Genomic DNA, 18,230 nt, shown 5'->3' on the forward strand with positions numbered 1-18,230 from the left:
GGAACCAACATGATTTCAGACTTCTACACTTTAGAAATGTTGTTACACAAGGGGCACCTGGGTGACTCAGTTGGCTGAGTGACTTCACTCAGGTCCTGGGATTGAGCCCCATATCGGGCTCTGCTTCTCCCTCTCCCTCTACCCTTCCCCTGCTTGAACTCTCTTTCTTTCAAATAAATAAATAAAATCTTAAAAAAAAAAGAACTGTGAGACAATACATTTCTCTTGTTTTAGCCACCCAGTTTGTGATATCTGTTATGGTGTCCCCAAGAAACTAACACATTAGAGGTCAGTGGATGCCCCCAGAGCAGTTGTTATCAGGACTCACTTTCCCCCACTTTTTGTCTCTGTAGATTACCCTTACTTTCTTCCAGTACACTCTGCATGCCAAAATGTTTGGTTTTTTAAAAAATATTTATTTATTTATTCATGAGAGACAGAGAGGCAGAGACACAGGCAGAGGGAGAAGCAGGCTCCATGCAGGGAGCCCGATGCAGGACTCAATCCCGGATCCCGGGATTAGGCCCTGAGCCAAAGGCAGATGCTCAACCACTAAGCCACCCAGGTGTCCCTCAAAATATGTTTTAAAAAATATTTTATCCAATTATTTGTTTTGTTTGGGGATTTTTTTTTAAGAAAATCTAGTCTTCATTTTATTGTAAATGAAAGTCTGATTGACTCTTCTAGAGTAACTTTCTGAAGATGGAGTTTGGTTTCTCTCAGGTATTTATTACTTGCCAAGTCCAATTTATTTTTTCTTTGTGCCTTCATTATGTCTAATATCTTATTATACTCTGTATATGGTGTTTTGTTTCAATAAGTTCCTAGTCACTCACTTCTGTATACTCAGCATATAGAAAAATACCTCATATATAATAGGTATTTAACAAGTGGTATTAAAAGGAATATACTTGCATATTGGTCACATGTACAGATGTATATATAGTTGCTTGTAGCAATGACTTTAACTCTTAATTCAAAGTTTTTATTCTTTTTTTTTAAAGATTTTATTTATTTATTCATGAAAGACACACAGAGAGAGGCAGAGACACAGGCAGAGGGAGAAGCATCCCAGGACCCTGGGATCATGACCTGAGCCAAAGGCAGACACTTAACCACCGAGCTACCCAGGTGCCCCTCAAAGTTTTTATTCTTAATCCACAATATCTGTGTTACTCAAGGTTATGGTCACCTAAGAGGGATTTTCTTTTCTTTCTGATTAATCTAACTAAATATAAGTCTCAGGAAACATGTTGGTTTATGTCAAAACAAGTTTCCTGTATTAGACCACAAAATGACTTCTTAATAAATATTATTCTTTTGTTACAACGCTGTAACATAAATATAATTATATACATTTTACAAATGTGAGAATAAGGATCAGAAAGGTTAAGTGCCTGTTCCAAGGTGAGATATATAATGTGTTCCAGAGTTGGAACTAAAGTTTATTTGGCTCTAAAACCATTCACTCACTAGCCCACACTGACTACTTATTATGGATCCCGTTATGTAATGCTTAGGAAACTCCTAGGTATTTTTTTTATTCTCATTTGAATCAGAATATCATAGTCACTTATTTCAAAATAAATGAAGACACCTTTCAAAATACCTTATTTATGCTTTTAATAATGTATTTTATGTCCTTGCAGTTACTTTCTATTGTTCACCTGGTGTATTTGCTGATATAGACACCCTCAAAGAGTTCATGCTGGAAAAACGCCAATGTTTTTGAGGTAGCTTTTCCTTTTTCTTCTCAATAAGGGAAGTTTTCCGCTATAGGATATTTAAATCCATATCATAATTATTCTAATAAGAATTTCCATAATAAAACTGCTTTTTCTGTGTGCGCTTACTTAGATTTTGCATGCTTTCTAGTTGTTATGTGTATGCCATGTGTAAACTTTACCCAAATATTTTTTAAGTTCCTTAAGGTCAAGAATGGATTTCCTGTTACTTTGTATTCTCCACTAATGATAATTGCCATTTATTAAAGGCTTACTAAGTACCAGGAGATTTACACACATTTCATTTATTATTTATAATAACGTGACAAATTATTATTACCCCCATTTTACAGATGTGGGAAACCTCTGATATAATTTGTCCCAAGGTTGTAAATCTAGTAAGTGACTATAGTGATGAGTACTTAATATGTGGTTGTTGAATTGACTGATATGTGGTAATTCTCCTCAAAGATCTTTCCATCTGGCCATAATGAAGTTAAAGAAGACATGGGTTTGTATCTGTATGCTATAAATTACTAGCCTGTGATTATGCGGGAGTTACTCAGCCCATATCTGAGTAACTGATTTGTAAAATTCAAGACTAAAGCTCAATCCATGAGAAGGGTTATGAATATTAAATTAGGTAATACAGATACAAAATGACAAATATTGGTTTATTAACTTGCTTGATTTTGTTCCTTTTCTCTCTCCTTTTACTGAAATGTAAACTTAATTTGTATATGTATAAATTAAGAAGTTCCAAAAAGAAAAGACATTTATTAAAGTATCCTCTATTTTCTTTGTATATATACACTTTAATGGACTACTAAAGGATGACAAAAATCAATTCAGTACTTTTTATATGCTAACATATTCATAACTACATTGAAAATCTTCAGAGAACCATCCCAGATCAATTACTATCATACTTTCTAAGGAGGGAGCCACTTGTATCTTAGGATGTTCATATCTTTTATAAATATTTAGGATTTTATTCCCTATAATATTGAATAAGAAGGCAGCAATCTTTTAATCTAATGAAAAGGGATTTAAATAGTCTTTCTTACATTCTTTTCCCCAAATAAACAAGATTCTGGGGTGAGAAAATTTTTCTCTTGGTTGGTTTAATATCACTGTTGTTCTATCATTTGAATTTTATGTCTGAATTTTATGTCTTGATCTAATTTCTCTTCAGTTTATTGTGTTGCTGAATAAAGAAATCTCACAATGGCCATCCACAGTTCTATTGGTTAAATTCTACATATTTAAACTTAAAACAATGATATAAAATATTACTTTGCTTTAGAGATGTCAAATTAATTTCACATTGATCCTAAATACAATGTCTTTTTTTGTAGAATACAAAATGTGCTACTAAAAATTCCCATATCTTCATCCTAATAACTCAAAAAGGATATTTTCCTTAGATAGTACTGATCTTTAAGATTCTTTTACATTGATAAGCCACAACATTTACTTGCTGATCTTAGGGTATGGTGCGTGATATTTCAATACGATCTGATGAACTAAAAGTACTTTGGAGTACTTTGTGGAAATTTTAAAAATTAGAATATTAATAAGTTTGTGTTGTGTATTTTATAGATATTAGCCATATATTTGAAGAACTGTGCGTTTTAAATATTTAAAACAAGCCTTTTTTAAGAAATCGAAAACAGTCATTTATCCTCAGCTGATGTTATTATGTACAGTTACTTCTCTTTTATGTTGCTACATCAATATTTTCCCTGTGACATCGGCGATGTCCTTCTGGATGCCAAAAATATATATATCTTCCTCTAAGTGCCTTTGAATAAAGTTTCTTGCTTTCGGTAAGTACATTGTGTATTTAAAGAATTACAGACAATGTATACCAGTCTCAGAGCCATTTTGATCACTCCCGAGCAAATTAGCCAGCATTAAATTCAGTGCTCTTGCCCATGTGGCCCTACTCAGGCTTCTCTAGTCCAGATGTCCAATGGTATCCACTCTCCCTTTCAGAAAGGTGCTGAACTTGCTCTTTTGGGACAGAATACGTATCTGTTGTATTTAAGTAAAACATACATATGTCATTTAAAATTTTGACCATAAATAGTAAGTGGTTATTTCCTAACTATAGGTTTTAAAAGCATTAAGCAAGTGAATTGGTAGAAAAGTACACTGGAAATTGTTAAATTATCCATATCAAGATTAACTTGTTTATATTTCCCACGGTGGTATATGAAAAAAATTTTTTGATCTTGTTTGCCCTGGTTTTGAATTTTTGGGCAGCTATCTTTTCAGTGATCTTGTTTCGTCCTTGCTTTTGGATTAGTTAGCAAATTGCCCATCATGTAACTGAAATTAAATTAACCTACAGTCATAGCTATCTAAAACATTTTAAATATTCTTTCTTCCTCTTGTCACTATCACAATTCCATTTCTATTATTTCAAATTGGTTATATTAATTGTGGATGTTAAGTCACTTTCATATATATTTGCCTCATGACAAGAATTTGAAAAAATAACCTAGGTAGAACTAGGACCTGCCTCAGTATTTTCAGTTCTCTGATTTTAATTTATATCTTTCCCTGGACCATTAACGAAAATTATTTCACCTATATCTAAAAAATTATCAGCTTACATTTCTATAGATCATGATTTTACATCTTAAAATGGTAACATGAAATGAATTGACAGTATTTGTTCAAAATATCTATTTGCTCAGTAGTGAACTTTAGTAAGGAATATCTAAACATGCACGCATGTACATAAAAATACCCATTTAGGACAGGACTACAAAGTATTATTTTGAATACCTGCATGATAACAACTATATGCTTTTAGATAAACATAGAAAACTCTGGTCCATGTGCCCAGTGCAACATTTAACTGTAAAATAATGATCACTATAATTAACATATACAATTTACCAGTACAAATAATTTACTTTAAAAAGCCACATTAGACTTGATATCATAGTCCTCTCTTTATATTTTTCTGTAAGTATCAACATTTTAACTTTCTATTAGTTAAAACAATTGGTCTTATCTTAATATGGCAAATTAAAATATATTATTTTTTGAAGACCAGAAATTTAAGACTTTCTAGATCTTGATCCTGCACTAAAAGTCTTAGCTATGTCAAAATATTAGGTTTTAAGATTCCAGCAAATTTGTATTCAAAACATAAATACACACTTGCTACAACCTAATGTCCACACTTTTCCATTTAACTTTAAGTAAAATACAGATTGAGTGCTTTTTCACTTATAGGCCTGTGATAAATTTAAATTAATTGGAATAACAATTACTTTTTAGCATCACAATATATGATTGTTAAAGTTGAAGTAACGTTTGTGAATAGGGAAATAGATGGCTGAGAAAACAGGAATAGGGAGAAATGGAAACCTCTTTCTACATGCTATTTTTGTTCATCACCTAAAATGTGGAGGCAAAAAAGCACAAATCAAATAAAAAAAAAAAAAAGAAAAAAGAGGCGGCCAGCCAAAAATATAGGTGATTATGTAGTGAAGTTTTTTTTTTTTTAAAGGTGCTCCTATGTTCTAATTATATTTTACTTAGCCATGGAAAAGAGACTCTGGAACAATTACTTCTGTATCTAATGATAATTCTTATATATTATTATCTTGACAGTTAAAAATCATACCAGAATACATACTATTACTTATTTGAGTACTGAGATAGGAAATACTGTACTATTAATCATCATCAAATGTTGCTCACTTCAATAATTTGATCCCAGCTATTCTCCTAGTACATGAAGTTTTACGATTTCATCTTGAATCATCCCTACACCTTAATAACTGATTTGCAAATTAGCTATCCCAAGACTTTCAACTGTTAAGATTCAATCATATCTTTTTTAGGCTTTAACATAAGAAGAAGTGCATGTCCCTTTTAAAATGGCCTGTATAGGTTTGGTCTAAAGTTTTTGGATTAGCACAATGTACATCAGAACACTGCTGCATCATTGAGGACAGTCCCTTTTTAGTAGGAATATCTGAAGGAGAAAACTATGGAACAAGTACTATTTGGGCCCAAATGGCTTTTACAACAGTTCCAGGATGTAAGACAAGGAGCTACTGTTACATTAGCTGTACACAGAATAGCCAAATTATAGAATAATTATTCTTAAAGACCAGTAAGTTCTTTTTTACTTTAACATTTTAAACTCAGGGCAGATTTCTTTACAAACAAGTTGTGCATATTGTACATTTAGAAGAAACAAGGGAGTAGATTGTGTTTTAATATGGTTGTGATAATTTGTTGCATTTCCAAATTAAAAGTTTAACATTACAAGATGTCAGTTTTGCTTTATAGTGAACTTTCACTATATATAACTAATCTGAAAAACTAAGGCATACAACTAAAATAAAATTAGTCAGCATGATATTGCTTTATATGGTCAAGATAAAGGATCTATTTTTTTTTCCTAAGTAACTAGTGTACTGATTAAATATAAAGAGGAGCAGAAGCTATGTCTCCAAACATGTCCGTGGTACTTTTTAGCTTTTCACCTATCAATTCCAGAAACTGTCCCATTATTTTCATGTTAAAAGATAATTAATATCACTTTAATTATGCCAATTAAATGCGTTTGAGGTCCAGGAAAACCATTTCTTCTTGCACAGTATTGGTTATATGTAGGATTTCTTCTTAATATATAAAAGAAATGAGGGGTAGTTTGGATAAGGATTGGTAGTTTTTTTACTTCCTCCGCAAAAGAGCTGATATTTCTGGCCGACTGGGTTTTTGGGGGAGGGTGGTGAGAGAAGAGAAAAAGGCAGTACATAGAATCATACAACAGGCCTACACTAAAATTCTTTCTTGACCAATGAGGATGGGGGCTTGGAGAAGGAGAGGGGAGGTGGATTAACTGAAGTGTAATAATGTCAGTGTAGTTAAAAAAAAAAAAAAAGTGCAAACTCTTTCCCTGACTCCTGTCCCCCTCCTTGTATGTGCTGGTACCTCTGGACCGTTCAGAAGCCATTTTAGAACTCAGGAAGCAAACTCTGCGAGTTCCACTTGTGCTTTTGCAGGTGCTGTGGTGGCAAGGATAACCTTTGCTCACTTGTCGGGTGTGTTGCCCTGCTGTTATTTAATGTCTTGGGGAATTAGAAGACAGTACCGAAAAATCCCAAGCTCACATCCTAACACCTGAAGGTTGCACACTGCTTCTGCAGCAGATGGCACATCTCGCTGGAACCTTAATTTACCAAGTCAACATCCAGATCTGGAGAGTTTTTATTCTTGGAGAAACCGCTGCAGATCCCCACTGGCTCTCCGGATCTATTCCGGGTGAAAACAAAACAAGAAGCCCCCTCGGAGGTGGTTTGCACGCGCGGCCCCACCCAAAGCGCCCGCGGGCCTGCGCCCGGCCCCGCGAGCGGAGGGTCTTTCCGAAAGAGCGTGCGTCCTGAGACCCGGGCGACCCGGAGTCCAGGCGGGGAGGGCAGCACCGGCGGCAAAGCCCGCGGCGGCTGGGCCCGGGCAGCCCGAGGTGCGCTGGTCCTCCCGCTCCTCCGCCGGCCGCGGGGCCGCGGGGCGCAGGGCGCGCTGGCACCCGCGCGGCGCGGGCGGGGGCGGGGGCGGGGGGCGGCGGCGCGCGGGTCCCCGCCAGCTCACCTCCGCCGCCAGCGAGCCGCTCCCCGCCCCGCGGCACCCGCTCCGCCGTCGCCCGCCGCCCCCGGGCTCGGCGCAGGTCGCGGGGACCCTCCGGCGCGAGGGCCGCCGCCTCCGCGGGGACGGTGCCCGAGGCCGGGCCCGAAGGACCCCGGCCGCCCCCGCAGCCCCGCAGCACAGAGGCCCGCTCCCCGCCCCCCGCCCGCCGCCCGGCGCGGCCGCGCTCGCGCTCGCACTCACCCCAGGGCGCCTCCAAGGTTACCCGCGGGGTGGGGGCTGGGGCGGGCTCCGGCCGCCGGCCTCCTCGCCGCTCCCGTGGCCGCGGCCCTGCCGACGCTCCCCGGCGGCCGCGGGGGCGAGCCCCGAGGCAGAGGAGGCTCCCGAGCGCGGGGAGGGAGGCCGAGCTGCGGAGGCACACAGGCGCCCGGGCTGAGGGGCGGCCTCCCTTGGCTCCGGGTGCCCGGGGCGCCGGGTCAGGGGAGGTCGCGGCGACAGGGCGCCGGGCTCGGGCCGCGCAGCGCGGGCCGTGCAGCCGGGGCCGTGCAGCCGGGCCGGGGGCTGCCGTCTGCTCCGCCGCGCGCGAGCTGCCCCGGGCCCGAGGGGGGGGGGGGCAGAGAGCAGCGGGTGGCCGGACCTGCCGAGGGAACGAGCTAAATAAAAGGAGACTGTTATTTAAGGCGCGGAAATTTGAAATATTTGGACAGGAAGAGAAAAGAAAAGAAACCTTAGCGAGGGAGGGAAAAGAAAAAAACACACACCCGCGACGCGAGCTAACGGTCCTGAGGCTCCCCCACCCCCACGCCGGGCTCCTCCGCGCGCCCGGAGCGAGCGCCAGGCTCGGGCTTCCTGGCTGCGCGGCCCGAGCTGCCGTTGGAGCCCGAGAGCTTCGAAGGGAGAAGGGATGTCCTCGCAGTCCCTGCATGGACGGCGCGGGTTAGCTTGGCAATGGGTAGAGGTTCGCCCCGGGTCTCAGGCTGCGAGATTTCTCCAGCCTCTCCCAGTAGGTCTCTCCGTGGATCTTTTTTTTTTTTGGAACTGCCCTGTAAAATCACAACAGTCTGGAGATGGCAGGGTCGGGACCCCCCCCCCCCTCAGAGCCTTAGGATGATGGGCGCTGAGGGCAGGTCAGGAGGGGTGCGGGCCCGACCCCTTCTCGCTCCAGCACGGTGACCTTGCAGCGCGTCTGGACTCCTACTTCTACCCCCGACAAAAGCCGAAAGCACCTTTTTTGGGAACTGAGATTTCGAAACCAGTCTCAGGCTACGGATTCCACAACGTTCGTTTGATCAACATGATTAGGAACATTTATAATATTACCAATTGAATTGCTTTCCTGGGCTAGAATTATTTTATCTATTGATTAGTCACCCAGTGTAGTGTGTGTGGGGGGGAGCTCATCACCTCATTGAGATTGTGTAATGTTTAGCAGAAAACTATTGACTCAATACCGAAATATGGTAAAATGGGGCTTGCTCAATGTCTCAAGGACCAGAAAGGGGCCTGAGGTGCGGTTAGTGTCCCCCGCCTCCCCCAGGTATAAGCTTGAATGCAATTTACTGGGCAAAGGCTGAGCCCGAGTTGCCAGAAGTGTATGCGGACCCAGTGGAGAACTGAATTTGAGAGCGCATCCCTACTTCAGCATCCCCCATCCTTCCTACAGCGTAGTCTCCTGGGGTTCTGAGCGCTAGGTCAGTGGGCGCTGCCGCTCCGCTCTGCATCTGAATTAAGTTCAGACCCTCCGCAACCTCAGCTCCTTGCCAATTAGATTCCATTAAACTCAGCAGCACCTTTTCTTCCACCCTATACATTTCGGCATATGCAAAGTCTTGCTGAATATTGTCGAGGTTTTTGAGAGATTGAATAATGGTTTTTCATATTTCCTAGAGGGGACCACATAACTCATTTCTAAAATACTTAGATTAGTAAAGCTATTTCCTGCAAAGAACCAGAGAAATGTCCCGATATTTTAATGCTTAGCAAATTTTAGGCAAATGAAGAGAGCTCCCGACTCCCCTTACTGTACTCCCAACCACTTAAGAACAAAGTACTCCTCTCTAGCTTTATAGACACCCTATGCCTTTATATTTGAAATTTCTAAAAAGTAATTTTAATGCTGAAACTTGGATACTGAAGAGTTCATTAAACTCCACTTTAAATTCAGAAACGTCCATCTTTACAGTTGCAACTCGCAGAAGGGTTCTTTTTATTTTTCAGTAAAAGACTTGTGTTTAGAAAGCATTCAGCTTTCCCAAGGAGTGTATTTTGTGTACTGATTCTGGTTTTAAGATCCAAAACACAACACTTTTTCCTTAAAAATATCCCAATTTCTACTTCTTTCTAAATTTTAAAATGAAATATTTTAAATTTAATTTTATGAAGCTGTCAAAAAATTATTCAGTAATTTGTGGTTAGAGGTGGTGGAAGTTGAAGTCTTATTGCACTTAAGGAGGTGAACTTTAGTGCTGAATAAAAAGAATAAAACTTTTTTTCCCTATATTCTTTTATATTCTTATGGAAAACAAATTATTGGAAACCACTTGCCTGCGACCATTTCAATCCTTGTTAGGGCAGGCATCAGAACCATATCCGTCAATAAACCTTGAAGTATTTTGTTCTTTTTGGAGCCAGGGCAGGGAGCTTATAAAGCAGGAGGGAGCTTTCACATAAAACATCTTTGTTTCATGTCGGAGATGATGAATAAAGTATTTATAAATTTATAAATGGTAACTGCATTGAACTGTTTTGGTGAAGATCTGTAAAGTTAAATAGCAGATGCTGGACAATTCTCTTGGAAATTTGATATTTCTATTTCAAATTGTTTTTATTTTTAGCTAAATGTATTCTTAACAAGATTTTATAAGCCTTTACTAAAAAGTTTCCTGGAAATCAAGTACCATGTATAGGAGTGGCCTATTTACTTATTGTAAAAGTTTCTATATTTGTTATACTGCAGTTAAGACCCTTACAGGTAAGGGTCATAATTAGTAATGACCTTTATATGTAATTTACACATTTTTTTCTTGCTGTACTTTGTATCCCCTAAAAATCTGTATTTACATTATATCTCAATACTAAACATTTTGTAATTTTATGTTTCTGACATGCAGAGAGAAAAAAATGTGATAGTATATTTATGGTATAATTTGGGAAATGTATTATTTAACCAATTGTTTCACTTTGTGATTAAAAAAAGAACAATTAGTGGGAAGCACATTTAAGGTGGCATTTTCTTTTAAAAGTGACCTTTAGAGCTAACATATATTTGTTTTCAGATCTCTACTTCTGAAGCCTGTTTTTCAACTATTTAACTTAACTTTGAGAAAAGGGGAAGACTGAGCATTAGGAAAAATTCACATTTAAATCATTTTAGTTCTTCAAAAAATGTCCTTATTTTGTTGTAATGCAGAATTACAGGGCACCAAGTAAAATCTTTGGAGGGAGGCATGAGGAAAGAATGAATCATCAATAGAATATGTTTAGTTTTTCACTTCATCTACTTTCTCTAACGTGGAGACTTAAACATTGTCATCTTTTTGTACACTTCTTAGCAAGTGGCAACCTACGTGGGGGTAATAGAGTGGAAATCACAGAAAAACACTGTCCTGTTTTTAAAAAAGTGTTTTAATTAGGCAAAAGAAACATCAGGACAAATCATTTTTAAAACAAAGTCTCTAAGTTGGGTTTTGAGACTGGCAAAGGGAGAAGCAAGGAAAAAGTCAAGGCGAGATAACATATTCAGGAGAAAGCCAAAGCTATTTGCAATTACATGTTAGAACTCAAGATTTTGCAGGTGAAAAAGATGTTGCTTAAATATATTCATAAACCTGTAGTAAGATTTCCACTTTGCAGTATGAGAAGATTTAACTAGCTGCTTAAAATATGACAAAACTGGATTTTAACAAGTGATAGTAAAATAGGACAGCCAACCAATTAATGACAAAATAGAAGGCAGTGTGGGAGAGCCCTCCCCACATTCATTGCAAATTCGAAGCTCCCTCTGCCTGGTTTCCCTCCATCAGGCTAACGACCTCGTTCCTCCGGTAGAGCCTGGCCAAGTCGCAGGCGGTGTCCCCCTTATGATTCCGATGCCCCACTTTGCTGGCCGTGTGCTTCACGAGGAACTCCACCACAGGGAGGTGGCCTTCTTTGGCAGCCAAGTGCAAGGGCAGGTTCCCTTCATTATCCTCGATGTTAACATCAGCTTGGAACTCCAGCAAAGTCTGTAAAGTGTCCAGGAAACCTGCTCTGGCTGCATCGTGAATGACAGCGAAACCAGTTCGGTCTTTCAAATCGGGATTAGCACCTCTAAGTAGTAGTCTCCTGGCAATCTCTGGATTTCCAAGTTTCATAACCTAGGAAAGAAGAGAAAACGGGAGAATCCTTCAAGTGCTCCTACAAGAATATTTTAAAATATCCTTCTCTACTATTTATATAACTCTATTTTTGGAGAAGCAATGCTTGGGGAAGACCCACCTGGTAGGGTTTGAAGGGCTCAATTGCAGGAAAGAAAGTACCAGTAGGTGAAAGTAGAAGACAACCTCTAAAAATTGAGCTTCTATGATGGACTATCTTAAAAATAGGCCCAAAGGAGGATAAGCTAGTACAGCTTGTAGAAAACTCACCAGGAACTCAGTTCCCTATCTCCCATGAGGAGTTGTGTAATTTCATGAAATTATTAAAATAAAAGAATTGGAATTTGAAAGTCTCTTGTTTGATTGCTTATGCCCATAAAACATAAAACCTGGGTTATTAATTCTGAAATATCAAATCTAGATAAAATTTATTTTCTAAATAGCTACTGAAAAAGAAATAAGGAGAGTGAGTTTCTTTATATCCCCAAAGAACTGTTTCCACACATCAGACTCCATCACCTAATATAAAAATGATCTATTAAAATACTAGACTTGATATTTTCTTAAATTATTAATTTTCACAAGTTCTCTCCAAATATATATAGCTCAAACTTCCAAGTGTTTTTAAAAATATTTTTCCTTTGCAAGTTATTTCCTATTGGCTACCAGGTGTGTTCTGTAGCCTTCACCCGAATTTTAAAATGTTACTAATTGTTAAGGTGTTAATAATCAGTGGTGTTCTACGTTGCTTATGATACTGATTTATCTAAAGCTAAGTTATCTAAAGCTAAGTCCTGTCATGTATTAGACAGGAGATGATTGCATTGCAACCATTCTTGAAAAGAATGAAACAGTTTTCCAACTATATTACTCACTGTTTCTTGAAGTTCTAACTAGCTTCCTGATTTTTAAGTGAGCAAACAAAGAGAAAAGAAGATATTTAATGTGAATTATGAGACTCACAACTTTGTTTTGTGGATTGAGTGCATTTAATACTCAACTGGTGATGCCATCTTATTTCCTTTTCCAGTTATTATCAGGCATTTACAAATAGCTATTTGTAAACTGCCAACATTTTCAGAGTCAGAATGTGGTATTAAAATTTGCTATCAACATACAAATAATTCACACGAAAAAGACTTATCTACTGTTGTTTGAACATATTTCATAGGATTTCATAGGATGAAATATGTTCAAACAACAGTAGGTAAGTCTTTTCCTCTGTTAGGCTCTCATAAAATGTCTTGTAGAGCAGCATGTGATTATATAATACATATAATTTTAGTTGTGAAAAAAAAATGTACTCTCATTAACATCCCAGAAAATAGTTCAGCATTTTAACTGGTTTCAATTATATTTAGGTATATTCCTAAATTTATAATAAACAGATTACACAGTAGACACTCAAATGTTTGTGAAATCAAATATAATCCACTGAAAAATACCTACAGAGTTGATCTGTCGCTTTAAATTGTTTATTTAAAAAATAATCACAAATTAAGTAATAAAATATATTTAGAATGAATAATATTTTATGAATGCAAACTATATAGATGGCCAAGGTATTAAGCTTCCCTGTTGATAAAACCCTGCTGACCTAGCCCTGCCTTTGGAGCAATGGTAAAAATGATACATAATTTATTTTTTGAGAATTTCAATAAAATATAGTTATTAGTTAAAAATGAACACAATCTAATTTTTGCCACAACTATCTCTAAAGATTTAGTCACATTTAAAGATCTGGACCGGGGAAAAATAAGGGACAGACACCTTGGATCTTTGTAGAGCAAATGTGCGATTAAGGCCTTTCACATTATCCTGATTGAAAAGCTTACACTAGGAAGGGGGGAAAAGCTTTTGCAACCAGGTTAAATGAACATAATTATAGAAGAAAATTCGCCTTTCACAGAAAATAATAGTAATACTGGAAATTGTTTTGAAAGAAAGTTCTTTCTTGAGTTATGACACAACTTCAGAGTCAGGATTATACATACTGAAAATAAGCCTTGAAACTCCTGTTTGTGTATGTTTCATTATATAAATTAGGGTTAAGCCACAATAAACGGGTGTTAGTATATTGATAAGTGTGCTTAATACAAACAAGATTGCAAAGTTGTATTAAAAATATCAAAACTTTTTGTCAGTCTTCCTGTTCATCAAAAGTCCTGTAAGATCTTATTCTGAACATGGGTTAAATTGCTCATTCTTAGTCAAATTTATATAATCTTTGGATTTTCAATAGGAAACTTTTCAATATATCAAATTTGTAGCATTGTTATCATCATCAAAGCTATTAAAAACTACTAGGTGGACAAAGAAAAAAATTCCTTATCCCATAGAATCTACGTGAAATAACAAGATTAAATAATTTAGTATTTATGCATAAATTTCCTTAATACTGAAATTTTTGCAAGGCCGGTATGTTCTGATTTAAAAATGTACAGACTGAACTTCGTCTGTTAATAGCGTATCTCCTGCTACTTTTAAGTCTAATTCTTGTAAGTAAAACAAAGCATTCTAAAACCTTCTCCCCAATGAATTTTCAAAAACAGCTTCAAGTGTTGCATTTCCGAATAAGAACGGTTTATAAGAACACTATTAGAACTTTGATAAAGCAACTATTTGAGACTACTTTGCCATTTTTCTGTTTCTAAGCCTTTCAACTAAGTTACATGATAATTAACATTCAGAGGAGGAAAAAAATTATCAGGTACAATACTTGGCAGCTGCACATGTTTCATTTCTTGCTTGTAAATCTAATTACTGAAAATTAGAACATACCACCGCATGACCGCAGAGACAAAAATACTACAAACTGAGCTCTGATTAGAAAATTCAACTTTTTATTCCTCCTCAATCCCGAACGGGTGGATGGTATTGCATTAACTGTGAAATGTACATCCTGTCCCCGTGCCCAGGCCACCCATTCCAAACGAGGAAAGGTCGTTTGTCAAAACTTGAAGAATTTGAAGGAAAAACACCCCCGCCAGGAGTCAAGAAAATTAACGTTAAAGCCAATTATTGGAGCAAAGCACGGAAACCACTAATAGCAGAGTATTTACTTCAAATAATAACTATAATAATGTGTTTACAGAGCTGTCTTAAAACACACACACACACACACACACACACACACACACACACACACACACACCTCGACGCTGCTTCGACTACTTTTAAATCCCCACCGTCACAAAAACATTCCAAAAATTAAGACCAAACCTGGAACCCATCTGATATCGAGGATGTCACTGAATTTGACGAGTTTGTTCAAACTACGTCATTTTTTGGGACTTGGATCCACTTAAAGATATAAAATATGGCAACCAAGTAGGCTTAAAAAACAGTGAAATTCTGTACCCCTGAAAGCTTAAAAGCCGTTATTCCAGAAACCCGGGTCACGTAGGCAACATTGTTGACCTGTTTTCCCCACCTCTCTGGATACCAACCTGCAGCGCAGTCCTTCCAAATCCATTTTGAGCATTGACGTTTACATTATTTTGCAACAAACTAGTAAGTTGCTCTAGGTCCCCCCTGGCAGCTGCAGACGCCAACTCGTTCCCCCAAGGCTCGGCCATTCTTTAGGGTCCTGACGATCGGGAAAAGATGAATTAGTTGCTTTTCTTTTTCCCCTTTCCTTTTGCTCCTAACCAGGCTGCATGATGGCATCGGAGACTGACAGAAGGACTGGGATGGTTAATCTGGAGTAGAGCTTGGTAGTAAATACTAGTAAGATCTGCCTGCCAAAAGCCCGCCCCTCGGTTCACACGTGATTATTCAGCAAAACTGAGCCATTGGAGAGGGGCTCCGCTCCTCGCTCTTTAGCTTAACCCCTGTGAAGAATTCTGGTGACTCAACAGAAAGACACACAGACGTCTATACATTCCCAGCAAATTGCTCTGGACGTAAAATGCAGGCAGAGCTGTCACGTATCTACATACAGGTCTCCGCGAGTCCTGCGTGCGGGGACCTCGGCGGCTAGACCAGGGCGCAGAGCGCCGCGGCAGGAGGGGTTCGGGGGAGAGGAGGCATTAACCCACCCGTGCTCACGGCGGTGGCTGGAGCCGCGCGAGCCAGAACCGCGGGGGCAGGTCCTCGCAGGGCCCGGTCTCCATCCGTGTGCCGAAGAGTCGTGCTGCGCCCGCGGCGGGGAGGGCGCCCGCGGCGGGGAGGCCGGCGCGGAGGCAGACGCCGCTGGCAGTTCGTGGCCCTCAAGCTCTGGGTCCCAACGCTCCTGTGTGGCCTCGGCTGCTCCGGGGAGCCCCGACTCGCTCCGGGCGGCCCCGCCGGCTAACGCCGCGCGGGAGGGCTCCGCGGCCCGCCTGCCGCGCCGCCGCAGCCCCGCCGAGCCTCCCGGGCCGCGGGCGCCGGGCTGCGAGCGCGCCTCCGAGGACGGCCGGGCGCGCGGCGGGCCCCCGGCAGGTCGCTCATGCCGGCCCCCGCGGGTCCCGGGACCCCCGGCGGCGCGAGGAAGGGGGCGCGGGGCCGCCGTGCGGGCCCCGTCTACGCGGCCCGGGCTGCTGGGGCGGCGCGCCGCTGGCTTCCCGCCTACGACCGAGCCGGTCCAGACTTCCCACCGCAGCCTCTCCTCGAACCGCCGCCGCCGGCTCTTCCTTCCTTTCGCGGGTTTCGGGGGGCCTCCGGAGGTCGGGAGCGGCCGGGGAAGCGCGGGCCAAGGTCCGGGGACCGGGGGCCGCCGCAACGCCCGAGAGCAGCGGGTCCTGCCGGCCCGTCGGCGACAGCCCCGCGGCTCCGGCCCCGCCGCCGCCCCGCCGCCCTCCGGCCGCCCACGGCCTGTGCCCCCGGCCCGTGCCCCCGGCCCGTGCCGCCGACGGGGCGCGGCCGCCAGCGAACTGTGCCCGCGGCCGAGCCGGGCACCGCCGCTCCCTCCGCAGCCGCAGCGCTCCCGCTGACAGTTTCTTTTGTAGCTGGTCCCCCAGATCGCCGGGCCCCGCTCTCTTCACCCCTGCAGACAACTTGCGCGTTGTCCTCTTTTCAGCTCTTTTCCTTCCCACCCGCCTTGGCTTCTTTTTTCGCTCAAACAATTGCTGCTTCTGTTGCCGCTGCGGAGACGGTGCCGGTTTCTTCTCTCTTTTTTCCGACCTCATCAGCTTTTTTTGAAAAGAAAAAAATTGAGCGCTTTTTGAGTTGAAAAACCCGCCCCCATTTTAACGGCAGAGTTTTAAGGAGGCTCGGCCGAGTTGCAGCGCCGCGGGAGCGGGAAGGCCGGGCACCGCCCACGCCCCGCCCCCTGCCCGGGAGGCGCTCGCGCTCGCGGCCCGCTGGCCCCGCCCCCGCCCGCGCCCGCGCCGGCGCCCTTCCTCCCGCTGCCCCGCTCCCCGTCGCCCGCCCGTGCCCTTCCTCCCGCCCTGGCGCTCCCCGCCCCGCTCCCGGCTCCCGCTCCCCCCCCGCCCGGCCCGCTGGAGCGGCGTTCTGCCCCGCCGAGCCGGGCTTGGCCTCCCTGAGGCCGGCTGGCGGGATGCAGTCGGCGACTCGAGACCTCGGACTCCCGGAGCCCGGCGGGGGCGGGCGGGGAGAGGGAGCTGGTTTAGGACGCGGGCTGCGGGGAGCCGCAGGGCCTCCGAGGCTCGGCGGGCTGCTGGGAGGCGGGGAGCGAGCTGGCGCGAACCAAGTTTTCCCCGGGCCTGGCGGGCCGGCCGGCTCGCCTCCGCGCTCCCCCGCCAGGCTCTCGGAGCCCGGGCGGCCCGGCCTACGGCTGCCGCCGCCTCCTCTGGGGCGCGCCCTGCCTCGACTCCCGGGCCTCGGCCTCGCACCTGCCAGAGGAACGCCCGGGGCCGCGGTGGGCAGAGGCGGCCGCGGGGGCGGAGGACGCCCGGGCTGACAGCGGGGACCGTGCTCAGAAAAAGCAAAGGTCTTTAATACACTGGTTTTTACGGACACTGAAGGCATAGTATAGGGAAGAAATCATGACGAACTCTGAAGTCTTAATGTTCCAAGGGCGAGAAACTCAACTATTCAATTTCTTCGGAGAAAGGAAGAAAAGCAATGAACTCTAAAGCTAAATTTACAATGACTCCTGGGAAGCTTTTCTAACAAGGCCATTTCTTTCTTGCCAAAGTTCTCTCTTTTTCTACTCAGACGGGGGCTGGTTTTTTGAGGGGAGGGGAAGGCGTCTGAATGTAAAGGAGTAGAGTCTCTTCCCCTACCGTTTATGTCAGTCCTTGGAGACACCAGTTGTCTGCACCCTTAACCTCCTCTTTTAGCTATGTAAGGTTAGTTAAAGGTTTCTATATTTTTGGCTCTTAACAATATCCAGCACGGTTACATGATGCACCCAGTGGTCAAAATGAAACCAAGCAAAAAATGACAAGTGGTCTAATTAGAGCGGGCCTCTAGTTAAGCATATCCTCCAGCGACGTCTGTAACCAGCCCCTTAAAGTATAATGGGAGTATTAGCAACAAAACACCAGAAACATCTGGATAGTCAACTAGCAACAGATTGGCTAATAGGTAGAGGGAGAGTTGAAACTGGGAGGAATCTCCCAGTGTTTTCTTTAACAGAATTGTTGAG

General features: G+C 42.6%; 2 protein-coding genes across 3 annotated transcripts in view; both read right to left on the reverse strand.

Annotated features, from left to right (window-relative positions):
* The window catches only part of CUNH1orf185 (chromosome unknown C1orf185 homolog), a gene marked incomplete at its 5' end in the record, with an annotated part of 151,632 nt that extends 143,819 nt beyond the window's left edge, over positions 1–7,813 (reverse strand). The window contains one exon of the mRNA XM_055341479.1: positions 7,587–7,813. Within this exon, the coding sequence (XP_055197454.1) occupies positions 7,587–7,813 (227 nt within the window). The remainder of the gene's footprint in view (positions 1–7,586) is intronic.
* Positions 7,814–10,948: 3,135 nt separating this feature from the next.
* CDKN2C (cyclin dependent kinase inhibitor 2C) lies at positions 10,949–15,843 on the reverse strand. 2 transcript variants are annotated; one of them, XM_055341502.1, is made up of 3 exons: positions 15,739–15,843; positions 15,148–15,287; positions 10,949–11,698 (listed from the first exon to the last, which is right to left on the reverse strand). In XM_055341502.1, the coding sequence occupies exons 2-3, from the start codon at positions 15,274–15,276 to the stop codon at positions 11,321–11,323; spliced, it is 507 nt and encodes a 168-aa protein (XP_055197477.1). In that variant the 5' UTR covers positions 15,277–15,287; positions 15,739–15,843; the 3' UTR covers positions 10,949–11,320. The 2 variants fall into 2 exon arrangements, with proteins under 2 accessions (XP_055197477.1, XP_055197476.1); XM_055341501.1 differs by lacking the exon at positions 15,739–15,843 and having other exon boundaries at positions 15,148–15,710.
* Between the last annotated feature and the right edge of the window lie 2,387 nt (positions 15,844–18,230).

The sequence above is a fragment of the Nyctereutes procyonoides genome, unplaced genomic scaffold, assembly GCF_905146905.1.
Source record: "Nyctereutes procyonoides isolate TBG_1078 unplaced genomic scaffold, NYPRO_anot_genome, whole genome shotgun sequence".
NCBI lineage: Eukaryota > Metazoa > Chordata > Mammalia > Carnivora > Canidae > Nyctereutes > Nyctereutes procyonoides.

What these genes read in the sequence shown, in the direction of transcription:
- CDKN2C (XM_055341502.1), bottom strand. Translation starts at nt 15,276, where the DNA reads ATGGCCGAGCCTTGGGGGAACGAGTTGGCGTCTGCAGCTGCCAGGGGG. An exon ending in TTGGAAGGACTGCGCTGCAG is followed by an intron (nt 11,699 to 15,147) that starts GTTGGTATCCAG and finishes CTTCTTTCCTAG; the next exon opens with GTTATGAAACTTGGAAATCC.